General features: G+C 42.1%; 1 protein-coding gene across 1 annotated transcript in view; it reads left to right on the top strand.

The window, feature by feature from the left end:
* The window catches only part of LOC133111125 (protein kinase C-binding protein NELL1-like), a 328107-nt gene that overhangs the window by 278237 nt on the left and 29432 nt on the right, over positions 1-20438 (top strand). The window contains exons 15-16 of the mRNA XM_061221274.1: positions 241-336; positions 17633-17773. Coding sequence (XP_061077258.1) covers positions 241-336; positions 17633-17773 — 237 coding nt within the window. The remainder of the gene's footprint in view (positions 1-240; positions 337-17632; positions 17774-20438) is intronic.

Raw genomic sequence — 20438 nt, 5'->3', positions numbered from 1 at the left:
AGTAATGTTCATGGCTAATTTGATTGTATACAGGGACAATTCTATTTGAATGGCCTAGTTTGCACATTGCTGAACATTATCCCCCCTCCGTATTTAAAACCGAAATGCTTCTGGAATATCTTGGTCCTCTTTCAGTCATTTCTCCATGAATTTCCCATGAATGAAAAGCATACCAAGTTGTCCGTTTCGCACTTTGGGCGCCACTGAGCCAGAGAGTCTCTTCCTCTGTGTCGTCCCCAGCTTTCTGTGAGGAGGGCTGTCACAGCGGTGGTACGTGCGTCTCACCCAACACCTGCCTGTGTCCCTCCGGCGTTACTGGGCACCATTGTGAGAAAGGTAAGTCTGTGCCAAGACTGCTGAAAAGTACACTACAAGGTACATTCAATAATAATAAAATAAAAAAAATTTTTTTTAAACATTTTCACTGCAACATATTTTTCACCCTAGATCAGGGGTCTCCAACCCTGGTCCTGGAGAGCTACTGGGTCTGCTGGTTTTTGTTTTCACCTTAAAATCAGCACCTGTTGAGACCCAGGTAGCCAGGTGAGGTGAGTTAATTAATTATAGTTGATTATAGTTAATTGCAGGATAAGAACGAAAACCAGCAGACCCAATAGCTCTCCAGGACCAGGGTTGGAGACCACTGCCCTAGATGCTTGTATTATGTCAAAATACATTTTTATTTTCTGCTGGGTGTGAGGGGGGATAATCCAGCTTGCTGAAGATTGGACCTTTTAACATTTTAAGCCTAAAACATGTATTTAAGTCAGGACCACCCTTGCCTGGTACAATAGCAATTTATTTGAACATTAAGGAGTAGGTTACTTAACAATTATCTTTGGTGGAATCATACTGGTAGTATGAGTATATCGAACAGCAATTTGTGAATTGCTACACATGACTGTATGACTGTAAGACTGTATGACCAGACCAGCAGCAGACATGACATTTTTAGAGCAATAAAATGGTAGCAAATTAGATACAAAATACATGTAGATGTGTATGTAAAACATAAGACAATTTAAATACCATAAATTATATGCATAATAATACATAAACGTAATACACTTAGTTATGGTTGTTTAAACTTTTTTTTCCATATTACTATTTATTCTATTTACTTTAGTGTAAAGATGTCAGATGAAAAGATGTAACAGAACAGAAAAACATGATCACAAACATATCACAATCAAAGAAATAAAGAAAATGTGGAGCTGGGGAAGTGGTGGGTGTTCAAAAGCGAGCTCAGCAGCGAAAAGGAATGGCAAGGTAACTGCTTAAAAGAACCTCTTTCATTCAGAAAGCAATTGTGGTTGGTAGCTGAAGAGCTAATTCACATGAGACAGCTCAGAGCTTTCTGTGCTGACAAAAAAAGCTTAGTTCCTGGACAGAGGGTGCGCTGGTAAGCCCCAGAAGACCAGTGCCCCATTGCCTTAAGCGTAGATGCTGGGATAATTGAAGCTGCAGTGGTCACTGCTCCAATCCTGAAGCAGTGGGCTGTGTGAAGATTGGGGGGCAGGCCGCAGTGCTGGCAGATGAGATGCAGGTCAGCAGCAAACCAGCATCTGGTCATGATGCAGCATCTGGTCATGATGCTTCCATGATGCTTCCAGCATCTGGTCATGATGCTTCCATCCTCGGTGGAGAATAGAGGCTCACTTGGGTTTGCATGTGGGCGCTGGTGCAGGTAGCAGGCCATGGAAAAGAGCGGACAGAAGTTTGTGTTAGTTTGTGGTTTTATAACTGGAACACCTTTCTTGTCCTGGTCCGTTTTTGTTTAAAGTGAATAGAGTAATAATTAGAATGCATAGTAAGATCTGATATGGTGAGGTCCAAGGAAGGGTTAAAAATCTCAAGTTGTGAATTCCCCACAGAGTGCTGTGAGGAAAACTGCTTCCAGGAGGGAGTTAATTTATGGGCTAAAGAGACCCTTTCATTACATTACATTATTGGCATTTGTCAGACGCTCTTATCCAGAGCGACATACAGTTGATTAGACTAAGCAGGAAACAATCCTCCCCTGGAGCAATGCAGGGTTAAGGGCCTTGCTCAAGGGCCCAACGGCTGTGCGGATCTTATTGTGGCTACACCAGGATTAGAACCACCGACCTAGCGTGTCCCAGTCATGCACCTTAACCACTACGCTACAGGCCACCTTTCTGAACACAGACACCATTTTGTGAATGTTAGAGAGTGTAAAGGGTATCCGTTTGTCATGAACAAAGGGACTTTCCTTTTTAATGCCGTTGAGAAAAAGATTGAGTGAAGGATTCCCAAGTAGACCCTGAGCTGAAGGGTCCAGGTATCTCATCTGGAACTGAATTCCTGAGACCAGTGCAGATGCAGGCTGTAATCTCCATGACTCAAAACAGTGAACTATAAAGGCACATACTATGTTGGGGTCTCCTGGGAAAATAGCTACTGAAAAAGCTTAACAGAAACACAAAAAGTATGACCAGGCCAGAGTCATAGGTTTTTAATATAGCTTTTGCCAAACCTGCTCTCAAGTGCTGAGAGGCTGTATGCAGATAGTGTTGCAGATTGTCATCTAGTCTAGCACTGTTAGGCAGAAGGGGGCGAGGGATAGACCTATCGGGGCAGCATCTGGGCAAAGGAGTCTGAAATCCTGAAATTGAAATCGAGGCAAACAATCAGCAATATAGTTATCTCAGTCGGGAATATGTGCTGCCTGGATTGTGAAATTCCCCATACACATGACCATGTGAGACACCTCATCAATCTGTAACTGAAAGGGATTAAAGAGCGACCTTTATTGATTATGTTAACGGCAGATTCATTGTCAAAAAACGACATGATTTCTTCCTGGACCATTGCTTTCCCCAAACAATGTAATCTAACACCAGAGGATATAATTCAGGCAATGCTCAGGATTTAATATTGCCTGGTAAAACTTCTCTTGGCCAGACATCAGAAAACCATTGGTTTTTAGAGATACTCTGAAATTGTACTTCCCTCTAGGGTCACTCAGCGCAATCGTCCCTGGCCATGGGCATGCACCCCGCACCCTGCTGCACCCTGCTCCGGACAAGAGTGACAAGACAACACTTTCTGTACTTACTGTAGTATATCTGAGACCCCCCCCCCAAACATTACTACACCGTCTTGCTGTATACCCACGCCCACTTATGCCTTGTCACTCTAGCGGCAGGCACCCAGAACATCTCAAGGTTTAATTTCTTACATTTTTGTTCATTGCTCAATAGTACCTTGAGAAGAGGGCTCAGTCGTCAGCAACGTTTTGTCATCATCTTTGACATCTGGAAAAGTTGAGCTCAGAGAACCTTGATCCTGATTGAGATGGTAACACTGCCTGCTGCTTTTCAGAGAATATTTTTTATGAATGGCTGCAGTGTGATAGATCTGGTTATTTATTGAAAGTTGTCATGTTCATGCGCACACAGAACATGCCTGAATGCGCTAATGCACTCAGCCAGATTTAGACCCTGGTACCAGGCATTTTTGTACACTAAACACTACTTCATTTATCACATTCGTTTCATAGAGAGATGTGGTAGTCATGATAAACTATTAATTTAATATTCTTATTTCTATCGAGCATGATTTTATGGAGAATGTGTGTTAAGAAAGTGTTTTTATCCAATGTCTATCTGATTACGGAAAAGCTTTTTAATAGTGTAAGTCCAGTCACGGCGCTAGTCTGTGACAATTATTATCTGTGTTTATTGTATGCAGCATTTTTTCTTCATTTTTATGAAGGGTGGCAGTAATTCTGGAGCTGACTATCTACACTGTTTTACTCTTGTGCTCAAATACACTGACAGTACTTTAGGGCCACCGGAACCCTAGAGCTATCACTGAATATGACATGCTGACATGTTGAAGAGTATCAATATTTTGTGATACAGGTTGTTTTGTATAGCCTGTACAATTTCAGATTGTTACAGAGCAGCTGACTTTGGTTGACCATACATCCATTACGTGTTTCTCTCTACCTTCTCCAGGGATGATCAAAGGCATACACACCTGATTCTACTTATGTTTTGTTAGATCTTTTGATTTGATGTTTTGATTAGTTCATGAATGACAGCTGAAGACTGCTGTTGTCCGATTTGAAAGGTTTTGCCATGATCAGACCTACCTGTGAACTGCTATTGGTGTACACTGCTAATTTTTAAATTGAGTCACAGATAATGGCCCGAGTCGAACAAAAACCCTGCATGCACCCAGCTTCCTGCGAATAGAATTCTCCACCCTTGTCCTCACCCAAAAGCACAAAAGTTTCATAATGGTACATTTCCCCAAGTACATTTCTTGTGATAAAAAGCCAAAAAAGAGCAAGGTGTTTTATTCTCATTGTGCATGATTCAACCGACTTGAATTGTTTCTCACCTTTCGATTGAGTACTGAGAAGTGCAAACACCACCTCAACACCCTTCATATTGTGCAAATGTTTTTGGCAGGTGTGAACAAATGCTGTAAAATAAGAATGCTTTCAAAAATAGAAATGTTAATAGTTTATTTTTATCAATTAACAAAATTCATGAACAGAAGAAGTGAATGAACCGAAGAAAAATCTAAATAAAGACAATATTTGGTGTGACCACCCTATGCCTTCAAAACAGCATCAATTCTTCTAGGTATACTTGCACACAGTTTTTGAAGGAACTCGGCAGGTAGGTTGTTCCAAACATCTTGGTGAACTAGCCACAGTTCTTCTGTGGATTTAGGCAGCCTCAAATGCTTATGTGTCTTCATGTAATCCCAGACAGACTCAATGGTGTTGAGATCAGGGCTGTGTGGGGGCCATACCATCACTTCCAAGAGTCGTTGTCCTGCTGCAGAATAAATTTGGGACCAATCAGATGCCTCCCTGATGTTATTGCATGATGGATAAGTATCTGCCTGTACTTTCAAACCAAACAAGCAAGGAACCTCCAGCATGCATCACTGTTGCCTGCAGACACTTATTCTTGTACCGCTCTCCAGCCCTTCGGTGAACAAACTGCCTTCTGCTCCAGCCAAATATTTCATTTTGACTCATCAGTCCAGAGAACCTGCTGCCATTTTTCTGTACCCCAGTTCCTGTGTTTTCGGGCATAGGGCCTTGTTTCCACATCGGAGGTATGACTTTTTGGCCGCAATTCTTCAATGAAGACCACTTCTGACCAGACTTCTCCGCGCAGTAGATGGGTGTACCTGGGTCCCACTGGTTTCTGCCAATTCTGAGCTGATGTGGCACTGCTGGATATCTTCTGATTGTGAAGTGAAGTAAGCATGATGTGTCTTTCATCTGCTGCACTAAGTTTCCTTGGCCAACCACTTTGCCCGTTTCTTTGTGCTTCTTCAACAGAGCTTGGATGAAACATCTGGAAACCCCTGTCTGCCTTGAAATTTCTGCCTGGGAGAGACCTTGCTGATGCAGTACAACTACCTTGTGTCTTGTTGCTGCGCTCAGTCTTGCTATGGTGTATGACTTCTGACATTAAACTGTCTTCAGCAACCTCACCTTGGAGGCATAGTTTCTCACCAAGTTTTAAACCTCCTACACAGCTGTTTCTGTTTCAGTTAATGATTGTGTTTCAACCTACATATTAAATTGATGATCATTAGCGCCTGTTGGGTATAATTGGTTTATCACACACCTGACTATATGCCTACAAAATCCCTGAGTTTGTGCAAGTGAAACTAGAAGAATTGATGCTGGTTTGAAGGCAAAGGGTGGTCACACCAAATATTGAGTAGATTTTTCTTCTGTTCACTCACTTTGGATTTTGTTAATTGATAAAAATAAACTATTAACATTTCTATTTTTTAAAGTATTCTTACTTTACAGCATTTTTTCACACCTGCCTAAAACATTTGCACAGTTCGGGGGGGGGGGGGGGGGGCAGACAGGAGTGTAGAAAAATGGCAGGTTTAATAGCAGGTGGATAATCAAAAAACTGGGAGCTCAGTCCAACTAAGGCAGAGGTACAAAGATCCACAAAAACCAAAGAAGAGTCCAGGGAGGCAGGCAGAGGTCATACATGAGAATCCAGGAAACAAAAATCAACAAGGCAGAATGCTACAAGGGCAAGGGCTCGGGAAACAAGGGTTTGGGAATAAGGGGGCTAGAACAGGGGTAAGGGAGTAAAAGGGCTTGGGACTAGCAGGATATAACTAGCAAGGTGCAACTGAAAAGGACAGGTATAAATACACAGGGGAATGAGACAAACTAGGTGGGGCATGGGGGTGAGGGCGGTCTAACAAATAAACATCAGGTGAGACACATGAAAGGGTAAAAGCACAATAACGAGGGGGAAACGAAAACGCGGACTGGATTCACAAAGACGCACGTAATACAAACGGCTCCGGACTAGGGAGTAGACAATTGCACAGAATCAGGAGATGTAGTGATAACGAGTGACAGGTGCGAACACTTTGCTGAAACTAAGCAAGTAACCAGTGATAGAATAGGGAGGCGGAGTTACAGAACAGAATTGAAACTGGAGATGCGTTAGTAAATTAGTTACGTGATTAAATTACAAATACCCAAAACTAGTGAATGTTAGTTTGTTAGTTTGATGAACTTATTACTGTGTTAGTATAATTACTACTGTAGAAATTCTATGTTAGTTGGGATTAGTATATTAGTGTTATCTACAAACATGAAATGGAGAGAAAGCAGGAAGTAAGAACAGCGAGACAGAAGGAATCGTGGGAAAACGGAAAATTCCGAATAGTGAAGCACGCAGACAGGGGAGTGACTCGGGATCTGAAACATTCAGACTGAGCCATCACAGGGGGAGACGAGTGCAAACACTAATGAATGTAAACAGAATACCAGACATAAATATGAAAAATAATAAATTACAAGAATAACAATAATAAACAGACATATAACTGGAACATAACACCTGCATCTGAAGATATGAAGTCAAGTCCCTAAATGAAAAAAATGGTAGGGAAAAACCCCAAGCCTTCCTAGGTATCGAGCTCCTGTCAGGAGAGACCCATTGAGACAGTTCTTCACCCATGCTAGCCAAGAACTGTGAATGGAATGGATTTAGGTAGCAAGCAGTTGGTTCTTCATCAGAAATATTCTTAACTAAGTAACATTCACTAAATAATTTGCTAATGTGGGTATTGTTGCAATCTCCAGATATATTCAGCAATCATTGTCAGTTTTCAATGATTTTTGAGAATTTTCAAGATTTTTATGAAGGCCTTTGAGTGTATACTCCTTTCCTTTGTTCGTCATTTGTTCGTAACTGACCCGCCGAGCATATTGTCAGGATGTAGCTCATCCTGTGTGCTTTCTGGTTTTGCATATTTCTTTAATCCCATGTTCTTTTCCTTCCGGAACCTCCTGATTTATAGGAGGTGACTCCAAATTAAGCACGGCACAGGTCCAGTAGCCAATGCAGGTGCACTGTATTAAGGACCCCGGGATGCACACTGGTACTGAGGTGATTACAGGCTCCATTAAAGCAGGCGGCTGCAAGGCAGGGATTAACACACCATCTCAGTAATTACCATGTTATTCCCTTTGGACAGCTGACATTAACCTGGAGGGTCCTGAAGATTTGTAGCATTTTCTGTTTTGCTCAGGTGCACATGGCTGTAAGCGATTAAGACAAGCGCACACCCATCTGTTTCTCCTTAAGCGGGATAGTAATTGAGATTTGTTTATGCCATCCTTAATTGAGTCCCAAAGGCATACCACATTACATGTGTTCCTCTGGTCTAAACCGAGAAGCTGCTCTCAGTCTAATTCACCAGGTTTGTTTTTATGTTCTATGCTGTAGAAGTGTGAGAGATAGTGTAACAGAGTGAAAGAAGCATGCAGTATTGAACACTTATGTCATATGGTGTAATGATTCCAACAGTGTTGCTCCACAGGATCAAGCCCTCTACCTCACTGTTAACTGTTAGGAACAGATTTTTTTTTGCCCATGCAACTTTTCTAGGGCACCTGTCATTTCTTTAGAAAAAAGAAAAATACAGAGTGCAATAAATTGAAAATGGGGATTGAAGTTCAGCGGTTAGTAGGTTTTGGGTTATCGTTCCTTGAAACTAACTGGAGTGGCAGTATATGTGAGTTAGTTTCCTGTCTAACAACACATTACAGTAACTGTTTTGGTAAAGAAACCCATTCTACAGTGATTGTAAAATATAGTAGCAGTTGTTCAAATAGCCTGCTTGTAAACAGTATCACCCTGTGCACAGACATTTACTAAGAAATAATATTACAACATAAATATTGTGTCAGCAATGAACAGTTTCTATGTTTTTTAACTGTTTTATAAAAGCAGTACGGCACTTGAGCCTGTGCTGTATCGCAAATACAGTACAGCAGCTCCGCATCATGCCATATTGCACAGTTACTGTTGGAATTCCTGTCTCATGCACTCCCATGTCTCATTACCTCTTTTGCTTTAGCAGTCTTTGTGGTAACTGGATGACAGGGGACAGCTGCACTCTGACAGAAGTGAAAGGAGCGATGAAGCAAAGTCTTGGCTGTTGGAGAAAAGGGTGCCTGTTATTCCTCTCTGAGGAGGTGTATATTTAAAAAGTACTTATAAAATGGACTAATACATATCGGGGAAACATTTAAAACCAGAACATGGTGTCCTTTTGTTCAGGAACAGTCTTTTGCGTCATCTGCCAATGTGCAAACCATAAATCCGCAATTTATTTCTGGAACAATTCATACTCACCAACAGAATTTGGCTGCATAGCTGTAGGGCCCTTGAGCAAGGCCCTTAAACCTGCATTGTTCCAGGAGGTATTGTCCCCTTAGTCCAATCAACTTCATGTAGCTTTGGATAAAAGCATCAGCTAAATGATAAATTAAATTATGAAAGTGACTTATTTAAAGGTCATTTTGGACTTCTAACGGTCAAGAGAGGAATAGCAGCAACAAACACCTTCAAACCACAACACTGTTTATCACTCCCCCTTTTCTGTAAATGCGCTGACTTTGAAATGCAATTGGCTGTGGCAATTAGAACCAATAACTTTAAATTTACAGTTATACAATGTTTTAGTACAGAGTGTCGGGCAGTCAACTGTATATTTTGAAACCCGAATTTAAGGACTATAAATTCGGCAGAGGATGAGTCAACATGTCAGTGAGCCTTTCTCAATGATTGAAAGGGATTTACAATGGTCGTGTAACAATGTTTTAACACAAAAATTGTACCTTTAAAGGGCAATTTTGGCACAGGGAAACATTATCTACATATCAAGGGTCAGGGTCAGAAGTAACCCTTTGTACTTCTGAGCCTGCCTTAAACCCTACCCCACCTTACTCAGGTGCTGCTGCTTTACCCTCTGTGAATGCTTCGGAGATGCAGCGACAGGAACTCTCTCTCAGCCTCCACGTGAGACTCTCAATTCAATTCAATTCAATTCAATTCAATTCAATTCAATTCAATTCAATTCAATTCAATTCAATTCAATTCAATTCAATTCAATTCAATTCAATTCAATTCAATTCAATTCAATTCAATTCAATTCAATTCAATTCAATTCAATTCAATTCAATTCAATTTGCTTTATTGGCAGGAAATACACATCTCAATATTGCCAAAGCAAACATGAAACGTACAAGTATATAACTGCACGTAAAAGTGAAACATGAACAATGAAGTCAGCAGTTATAATAATATAATAATAGTAAAATAATAAACAACAAAAACAATAGCAATAATAAAAGATTCATAGGATTTATCATTGTCATTCTTTGTCACCAATTGTCTGTCAGCTTCTGGCAGGCAGAAATAAATTGTGCTGCCAGGGTCATGCATCTCCCTTCCTCTCCTAGGAGAATGGGGAGTTTCACATCATCAGGGAGATGGGTGAAATTTGGGTAAACCTCTTTACTGAAGAATGTTTAATAAAAAAAGTAAAAAAAAGTTTAATATTTTTTACTGTGTAATAGAAAGCATGTTTCTGTCTCCACCTCACTTTGTTGGCACTGTGAGCACAGCCTTTCCCCTTTGGGGAGGCAGGTCTGCCTGTGCCAACTCTATGGCCAAACTGTGCTCACTGAGCCTTAATTGTTTTTTTTCCTTAGAACTGCTCACCCTACGGGTGAGACTCTCTCTCTCTCTCTCTCTCCATCCATAGTCCTTACAGCTGCTCAGCCTCCGTTTGGCGGACATTCATCTCGCAGCCCAGAGCCGGACAGACGCCGCTTGCGTGCCAAATATTAAACACTACTAACACTATTAAATATCCATTGCTGTCATTCGGCGTCATTAGACTGTAATAAACGTCACATCTGCGCACCATAAGCATCGCTCTGCCACAAATCACAGAAGTCTGTTGGCTATTCAAAGTCCATTACCTTTAATGTGTAGAGATGTCATCTATGTGCGAACAAACTATAAACGTGTCCCCTGGTACACATTTGTATTATTATTGTTTTTTAATTGGGTTTCCCCAAGATAGCGTTAACACTCATAATTGCGTTTATGGAATGCTTACAGGCCACTTGGGGCAGTGACGTATTGTCCACCACACCGCCACAGGGCCTTTCTGTTCCCGTGCTGGAAAATGCCCTGTCGGCCTAAGAGGTCAGGTACTCGGCTGTCTCCGATAGAGCTGCTTCTATTGTGGTCTGCTCAGGCAAATTCTTACTTTCTGTGTAAGATAAGAAAAGTAGTGAAGTAAACAATGTATTACATTTCGATTGTCGGAGATTTTCTTCAATCCTGTCTCCAGAGTCTTTTATATCCTTGGCTCTTGGTGTTAAGGGCAGTTTGACAACACATTATTTGCAAAAAGAAAAAACTTTTTTTTTTGGTTAAGCTGTTACGGGTGGCACAAGATTCCTGCCAGATACAGTCAGGTCCATAAATATTGGGACATCGACACAATTCTCATCTTTTTGGCTCTATACACCACCACAATGGATTTGAAATGAAACGAACAAGATATGCTTTAACTGCAGACTTTCAGCTTTAATTTGAGGGTATCCAAATCAGGTGAACGGTGTAGGAATTACAACAGTTTCTATATGTGCCTCCCACTTTATAAGGGACCAAAAGTAATGGGACAATTGGCTGCTCAGCTGTTCCATGGCCATCTGTGTGTTATTCCCTCATTATTTCATTCACAAGGAGCAGATAAAAGGTCTAGAGTTAATTTCAAGTGTGCTATTTGCATTTGGAATCTGTTGCTGTCAACTCTCAATATGAGATCCAAAGAGCTGTCACTATCAGTGAAGCAAGCCATCATTAGGCTGAAAAATCAAAACAAACCCATCAGAGAGATAGCAAAAACATTAGGTGTGGCCAAATCAACTGTTTGGGACATTCTTAAAAAGAAAGAACACACCGGTGAGCTCAGCAACACCAAAAGACCCGGAAGATCACGGAAAACAATTGTGGATGACAGAAGAATTATTTCCCTGGTGAAGAAAGACCCCTTCACAACAGTTGGCCAGATCAAGAACACTCTCCAGGAGGTAGGTGTATGTGTGTCAAAGTCAACAATCAAGAGAAGACTTCACCAGAGTGAATACAGAGGGTTCACCACAAGATGTAAACCATTGGTGAGCCTCAAAAACAGGAAGACCAGATTAGAGTTTGCCAAACAACATCTAAAAAAGCCTTTACAGTTCTGGAATAACATCCTATGGACAGATGAGACAAAGATCAAGTTGTACCAGAATGATGGGAAGAGAAGGGTATGGAGAAGGAAAGGAACTGCTCATGATCCAAAACATACCAACTCATCAGTGAAGCATGGTGGTGGTAGTGTCATGGCGTGGGCATGTATGGCTGCCAATGGAACTGGTTCCCTTGTATTTATTGATGATGTGACTGCTGACAAAAGCAGCAGGATGAATTCTGAAGTGTTTCGTGCAATATTATCTGCTCATATTCAGCCAAATGCTTCAGAACTCATTGGACGGCGCTGCGCAGTGCAGATGGACAATGACCCGAAGCATACTGCGAAAGCAACCAAAGAGTTTTTTAAGGCAAAGAAGTGGAATGTTATGCAATGGCCAAGTCAATCACCTGACCTGAATTCGATTGAACATGCGTTTCACTTGCTGAAGACAAAACTGAAGGGAAAATGCTGCAAGAACAAGCAGGAACTGAAGACAGTTGCAGTAGAGGCCTGGCAGAGCATCACCAGGGATGAAACCCAGCATCTGGTGATGTCTATGCGTTCCAGACTTCAGGCTGTAATTGACTGCAAAGGATTTGCAACCAAGTATTAAAAAGTGAAAGTTTGAATTATGATTGTTAGTTTGTCCCATTACTTTTGGTCCCTTAAAAAGTGGGAGGCACATATACAAACTGTTGTAATTCCTACACCGTTCACCTGTTTGGATGTAAATACCCTCAAATTAAAGCTGAAAGTCTGCAGTTAAAGCACATCTTGTTTGTTTCATTTCAAATCCATTATGGTGGTGTATAGAGCCAAAAAGATGAGAATTGTGTCGATGTCCCAATATTTATGGACCTGTACATTCACATGCTTTTAAGTAAACACTTTCGGAAATAAATCCATCCATTACGGTCAATCATGTTAATGAATACACACTGGACCAAAGTCATTGAGCGCCAGTCGAGTGCCAAAGGGTTTAATGATTAATTGTTTATTAATTAATTAATTTTAATACTTTATTGGATTGGTCCGAGGCTCAAAACTGAAAGGAAACTGGTACGGTGAGCATTCTGTTTGTTGCAGGCATTGCATTTTGGTAGTTAATTTGAAACTGGATGGAAACACCTCGCTAAAAATACCTAAAAGGTCAGTCTGTTGATGAAAATAATTTAAGATGTCACTCATAAAACTGACATCAATGTGGTGTGAATACCCAGAGTGCACAGCTTCTCTAGGCCTGTTTGTCATTGCAAGCATTAAAGTGTGCAGATGTTACCACGATGATATACAGTGGTGTGAAAAAGTGTTTGCCCCCTTCCTGATTTCTTATTTTTTTGCATGTTTGTCACACTTAAATGTTTCAGATCAAACAAATTTAAATATTATTCAAAGACAACACAAGTAAACACAAAATGCAGTTTTTAAATGAAGGTTTTTATTATTAAGGGAGAAAAAAATCCAAACCTACATGGCCCTGTGTGAAAAAGTGATTGCCCCCTAAACCTAATAACTGGTTGGGCCACCCTTAGCAGCAACAACTGCAATCAAGCGTTTGCGATAACTTGCAATGAGTCTCTTACAGCGCTGTGGAGGAATTTTGGCCCACTCATCACTCCACATTGGAGTGTTTTCGGGCATGAACCGCCTTTTTAAGGTCATGCCACAGCATCTCAATAGGATTCAGGTCAGGACTTTGACTAGGCCACTCCAAAGTCTTCATTTTGTTTTTCTTCAGCCATTCAGAGGTGGACTTGCTGGTGTGTTTTGGATCATTGTCCTGCTGCAGAACCCAAGTTTGTTTCAGCTTGAGGTCACGAACAGATGGCCGGACATTCTCCTTCAGGATTTTTTGGTAGACAGCAGAATTCATGGTTCCATTTATCACAGCAAGTCTTCCAGGTCCTGAAGCAGCAAAACAGCCCCAGACCATCACACTACCACCACCATATTTTACTGTTGGTATGATGTTCTTTTTCTGAAATGCAGTGTTACTTTTACGCCAGATGTAATGGGACACACACCTTCCAAATGTTCAAGTATTTTCCCAAAAGTCTTGGGGATCATCAAGATGTTTTCTGGCAAAATTGAGACGAGCCTTAATGTTCTTTTTGCTCAGCAGTGATTTTCGTCTTGGAACTCTGCCATGCAGGCCATTTTTGCCCAGTCTCTTTCTTATGGTGGAGTCATGAACACTGACCTTAACTGGGGCAAGTGAGGCCTGCAGTTCTTTGGATGTTGTTGTGGGGTCTTTTGTGACCTCTTGGATGAGTCGTCGCTGCGCTCTTGGGGTAATTTTGGTCGGCCGGCCACTCCTGGGAAGGTTCACCACTGTTCCATATTTGTGGATAATGGCTCTCACTGTGGTTCGCTGGAGTCCCAAAGCTTTAGAAATGGCTTTATAACCTTTTCCAGACTGATAGATCTCAATTACTTTCTTTCTCATTTGTTCCTGAATTTCTTTAGATCTCGTCTAGCTTTTGAGGATCATTTGGTCTACTTCACTTTATCAGGCAGGTTCTATTTAAGTGATTTCTTGATTGAGAACAGGTGTGGCAGTAATCAGGCCAGGGTGTGGCTACAGAAATTGAACTCAGGTTTGATAAACCACAGTTAAGTTATGTTTTAACAGGGGTACAATCACTTTTTCACACAGGGCCATGTAGGTTTGGATTTTTTTTCTCCCTTAATAATAAAAACCTTCATTTAAAAACTGCATTTTGTGTTTACTTGTGTTGTCTTTGAATAATATTTAAATTTGTTTGATGATATGAAACATTTAAGTGTGACAAACATGCAAAAAAATAAGAAATCAGGAAGGGGGCAAACACTTTTTCACACCACTGTAATCAATGCTGTCTGTTTTGTCTGTTTGAAAACAACATGCTTCAATTTGTTTTCCCTCTGTAGGCGGAAAAATGTTCCTGGTGTGCTAAAAACAAGCCGGAGAAATGGAGGGGGATGACAAATAAATCTCCAGCATTACCTCATCTCTCATTTTTCTTAACAGTACATTTCAGCATGTTGAGCTCTACAAAGGAAGGGATGCGTTTTTGCCTAGATTTTGCTCCCGTTTTTCATGTGTGAAGCCTCCACAGGTTTGACAATGTGGTGGAAGCATGTAAACTTGTAAAGAGCAGATTGCCACCCACCCCCCCCCTTGCTCCGCCATTAAGCCACTCCGCCAGCTGCATACAAGATGGCTTCCCATGCCTCACACATTCATATTTTTAAGCCAGTGGCACAATGACCTCTGACCTCTGTCTCTCCCACAAGTCTCCTGATCTTTGGAAGAACTGCCATTCTTTCATTGTTGGTGGCGGTCATTTTTCAGCAACCGATGTTGGTCAGAAGCCAGCAGGTGGTCGAGGGAAAGAGGGTGTGTGACTAAAGACCCAATACTATTACTCTGCAGCCAATAATAGGACTAGCAGTCTACACTGTGTATGTATGTGTGCATGTGTATGTGTGTACATGTGTGCCTGTGCTCATATGGGGTGGCAGATCTTCATCATATTATGACAATGTCAAGACCCATATCATAATATTCTCTTCTTTCTCTTGGTTGTGCGGTGTGCTGAATCAGGCAGGAAGTGTGTTGTTACAATCTATACGTGCAAAGAAGCCGACTTTACTGTGTCTTGCATCAGGCTAGCGTGCACACTGAGTAAAGCAGCTGGAACAGGCAGGCAGCAGCAGATTAGCACAGCACAGGGTTAAGAACAGTACATGGTGCCGCGGTGGCGCGCTGCTAAAGCAACGGACCTTGACGCAGGCATCAGTTCATTGCAGTTGCACACAGAGGACCAGAGTTAGATCCAACCAAAGCCGAGGTTGGTATAATCGGCATGCCGCTCTGAGGATGGGGGAGGGACTCGGCAGGGGCTGTAGGATCATTGTATACAGTAGAGCCCTGATCGCACTCGCCTTGGAGTCAAGGTTACGGGAACTTGAGACGGTGCGGCTTGTAGAAGGTGTATTTTAAGTCTTTAACATCCTAAACCTCCTGGGCCGCCGAGCGACGGGGCCGTTGTGGTGTAACCACAGCAACATGGGTGATTGGAATAGATAGGGCATAATTAGCTCCCAAATGTTAAAAAATAAAATAACAATACATGAATGCTAATACTATCAGCGCACCAGGTGCTTGACCTGAAAACAGCACAGTATGCAAAATACCCTTAAAATCCATATTTCATCATCAGACTAAACTGGTGTGTTGGGCACAAGAAATGTCTTTGGAAAGATAAAGACAGATATACGGTTGGATAGCAGCAGCAGATGCATATCAGTCACAAGCAAGCAGAGCCAGTCTGTGTTATTTAAGCAGGTGTGACAGCCTGCCAGGTGGACACCAGCAATGTATACAGAAATATTGATGGTTATGGAAATATTTAATCAGCCAAGCATGTGGCAGCGACTAAATGAATAAAAGCATGCGGACATGGTCAAGAGGTTCAGCTCCTTTTCAGACCAAATGTCAGAATGGGGAAGTAATGTGATCTTAGTGACTCTGACCATGAAATGATTGTTGGTGCCAGGCAGGGTGGTTTGAATATCTCAAAAACTGCTGATCTCCTGGGATTTTCACAGTTAACATTCTCTAGATTTTGCAGAGAATGGTGCAAAAAACAAAAAAACATCCAATGAGCAGCAGTTTTGCGGGCAAAAACGCCTTGTTAATGAGAGAGGTCAGTGGAGGGCCAAACTGTTCATAGCTGACAGGAAAGTGACAGTAATGCAAATAATGCAGAAGAACAACGCATAAAACCTCTTCAGTGGATAGGCTACAGCACCAATAATTCTAACAAATAAGTCTAATGACTACCTAATAAAAGTGCTCACTGAGTGTATTTGGACAGAGGGACAATTTATGCTATTTTGGCTCTGTACTCCTTAACATTGCAACTGAAACACACATATGAGATTAAAGTGCCGACTGGCACCTTTTTAAAATTAATTCAACTATAATAATATCCATCCATTATCTTAACCCGCTTATCCTGAACAGGGCCACAGGGGGGCTGGAGCCTATCCCAGCATGCATTGGGCAAAAGGCAGGAATACACCCTGGACAGGTCACCAGTCGATCGCAGGGCACACACACCATTCACTCGCACACTCATACCCACGGGCAATTTAGACTCTCCAATCAGCCTAACCAGCATGTCTTTGGACTGTGGGAGGAAACCCACGCAGACACAGGGAGAACATGCAAACTACACACAGAAAGGCCCCGGCCAACGGGGATTCGAACCCAGGACCTCCTTGCTGTGAGGCGGCAGTGCTACCCACTGCACCATCCATGCCACCAATATAATAACATTCACCTTCAAAATGAATGTTCATGGTCCTCAAGGATTGTTGTCTTATCATCCATAAATTATGGCTCGTAGCAGTGTGTTTGTTCAGATTTGATGTCCATCAAAAATAGTATGTGACGGAAAAAATGGTGTCATTTTAAGGCAGTATGCTACAACTAGATCCATTTATTTTTGGGTTTTGTTTTTATGAAACACTTTATAGTATGCTAAAATGGTCAGGCATTCAGAGATGATATGTTGTTTTCACAGCCGCACAGGAGCAACACTTTCATATGCTTCCATTTTCCAAACACATTCAGCTGTTACAACTTAAGTAACTTAGCATGTTAGCACCTCAGTGCAAGGTACTTATTTATGGAGAAGTAATTAGTCATGACTGTACTACGTTTTTTGTTTGTTTAAGTATTGTTTTCCCAGCTCCTGATGACATGGCGCATGGTACCTTAGACAAAACTGCTCAGGTTTACTCCCAATTGTGTATCAGTGCTCTAGAAGCATGTGATATCAGCTGCTGCTTCTTATTGTGGTGTGCAAACGCATCCGAAGGAGGAGGAAGAGGATATATCGGACACAGCAAAGCAACAGGACAAATAACCCAACAGCCCCCAACTGAATTCCAACTGGCTACAGTAGAATGTTTTTTTCTATTTTGTGTTTTGTTTCCAAACAAAGATAGTAAGAGTAGAGCGTAATTTCCTCTGTGTGTGTGTGTTTGTTGGCAGATATCGATGAGTGTGCAGAAGGCCTCATCCAGTGCCATAATCACTCACGCTGCGTCAACCTCCCCGGATGGTACCACTGCGAGTGCCGGAGTGGTTTCCATGATGATGGATCCTACTCGCTCGACGGGGGGTCCTGTGTCGGTAAGAGCCTCTCTTGCACTGAGCAAGGCCTTTAACCCCTCCCATTTAATACTAATTTCAGTTCCTCCTTGAAATGCCAGTTCTGCCCCAGTCCAGTCTTCACAGTTTCCTGAAGGCATTGAACCCCCCTTAAATATCCTATTCAACTGAAAAACTGAAAAAATATGTTTTAAAGAAGAGATAATGATTGGCAAAAGCCGAAAAAGATAGGAAATTCACAGCACCAAGAACATTATCTTGACCTATGCGCTGACAAGGCTTCCAACACACAATGCATTAATACCTGCTACGGGTACTATAACTATGGTGGTTTACTTCAAACACTGTGTACCACTGGGCAGGCTGCTGAGGATTCAGTCAAATATTCTCTTTGAAACAACAACCAAATAGATTATTTTCAGAGGAACGCATGACTTAAAGAGTTGATTCATTTCTAGAACTCAATTAAGTATTTTGTTGCTATATGTACTTAAAAAGTACCAATTATGTGTCTTGTTACTTTCTAGTAATTCATGCTCTGCGAAAGAAACTAAAAGAGGTAAACACTGCCAAATTACATAAGTACATAGTGTATATCTGAACTAATAGTAGCCGCCATGAAAATTGATAAGATGTTCAACTGTACACCAAATGTTTTTTACAATTTAAAAATTATACTGATGAATGACTGTGTCTCAGTCATGATACCCTCCAAATTCAAATGCCATTACTTTCCAGTAATTAATGCTCTGAAAAAGAAAATAAAACATCACTGTCACATTCAATGTATGACAATGTAAAGAATAGATAGTCATAGTGTATGGAGGACCAAGAGCGACCCTGATGGGGGAGTGAGAGAGTGCGGCGTGAGGTGCCAAGGACCGGGTGCGATAGTGAAGGGGCTAGTGAAGGAGCTAGTGAAGGGGATAGTGAAGGAGCTAGTGAAGGGGCTAGTGAAGGGGATAGTGAAGGGGCTAGTGAAGGGGATAGTGAAGGAGCTAGTGAAGGGGAAAGTGAAGGGGATAGTGAAGGGGCTAGTGAAGGGGATAGTGAAGGAGCTAGTGAAGGGGCTAGTGAAGGGGCTAGTGAAGGGGATAGTGAAGGGGATAGTGAAGGGGATCTTTAAGTTACTCACAGACCATGAGGTAACCACAAGTTAATAAAGTGCAATGAAATAAGGAAAAGGTTCCCTGGCCGAAACAAAGCTCCCCTTCAAGGGGGGAACAAAAAATAAGAAACAGAAATAAACGGGGAGACTTCCGACACACAACCAAGATCGCCAATTCACTGACAACACAGGATTACATAAACAGAGGCGGGAAGTGTACACAAACAGTGACGGGGTTCTCTGACACGGAACCCCGGGCTTATCGGTGAGTTTGCAAAGCTCTCCATTGAGAGGGGTGATACTCCAACGACAATGTACACCACTTGATTTTAGGAAAATCATAAAACCACAGAGATTCACCTGACTCTTACAGCAGCTCAACTGACCATGTAGGAGACTAACGAGTGTGCCAGCTAAACACACATACTGCTCCAAGGGTTTGTCAACACAGAACCCAGGGTGGTTCTCTCTAATGAGAGGAGTGGTCTCCAATGACCATATTTACCCTTGGTGCAATCCGCTACCCTAGCTTTGTAACTAACAGAAAAGGGAAAACGAAACTAATTGAATAAAGCCTCCCTTTCTACTACCAGTGAGGAAACGGTTTAACCGCTCTACTAATAATGACAGAGCAGCTAATCATATACGTGACTTTGTGAATAACCAAAAACTGACAAAGCAAACCTAGACCAACTAAAGCTGTTGCCTCCAGCTCTGTTTATAATGACAGAGATACCCAACAAGGTGAGAACATTTACATTTACATTTACATTTTAGTCATTTGGCAGACGCTTTTAATCCAAAGCGACTTACAAGTGCATAGGTTCTACCATAAGTCAAAGCATCACATCCAGAAACTAGCAAAATACACATGAAATGCTGTTCTAAACATAGTTGTCATCATAAGTGCATATTCTTTATTTCTTTTTTTTTTTTTTTGGGGGGGGGGGGTTAGACAAGGATAGGGATATCAGAAAGGAGGGGCAGGGGAAATCAGGATGGAGGACTAAGGTAGAGTTTGAAAAGGTGGGTTTTGAGTCTGCATCGAAATAGGGGGAGGGATTTTGCTGTTCTGACAGTGGTAGGCAAGTCATTCCACCACTGAGGAACCAGAACGGAAAACAGGCGTGAACGTGCAGCTCGACTGCCAGGTGCACGTAGAGAGGGAACCATAAGACGACCAGAGCTGGCAGACCGGAGTGGTCTAGCAGGGGAGTAGGGAGTGATCAGGGATTGTATGTAAGGTGGGGCAGTCCCCTTAGCAGCCTGAAATGCCAACACTAGGGCCTTGAAACGGATGCGTGCGGCAATAGGAAGCCAGTGGAGGCCAATGAGAAGCATGACATGAGCCGACCTGGGCTGACTGGTGATCAGGCGGGCTGCAGCATTCTGGACCAGCTGGAGGGGCTTGATGGCACATGCTGGGAGACCGGCTAGGAGGGAGTTGCAGTAAGCAGGAGCTGGGTGGCGTATATTATACAGAAAGAGCCTGCAGGTTCTGGCAGTGGAGGATACTTGTGGAGCCAGGGTGAGGCAGTTATCAAGAGTCACCCCAAGATTCTTTGCCGTACGGGAGGA

The sequence above is a fragment of the Conger conger genome, chromosome 15, assembly GCF_963514075.1.
Source record: "Conger conger chromosome 15, fConCon1.1, whole genome shotgun sequence".
In the NCBI taxonomy this organism is placed as follows: domain Eukaryota; kingdom Metazoa; phylum Chordata; class Actinopteri; order Anguilliformes; family Congridae; genus Conger; species Conger conger.
Note: the sequence above shows the minus strand (reverse complement) of the source record. Positions and strands in the feature narration are given on the sequence as shown.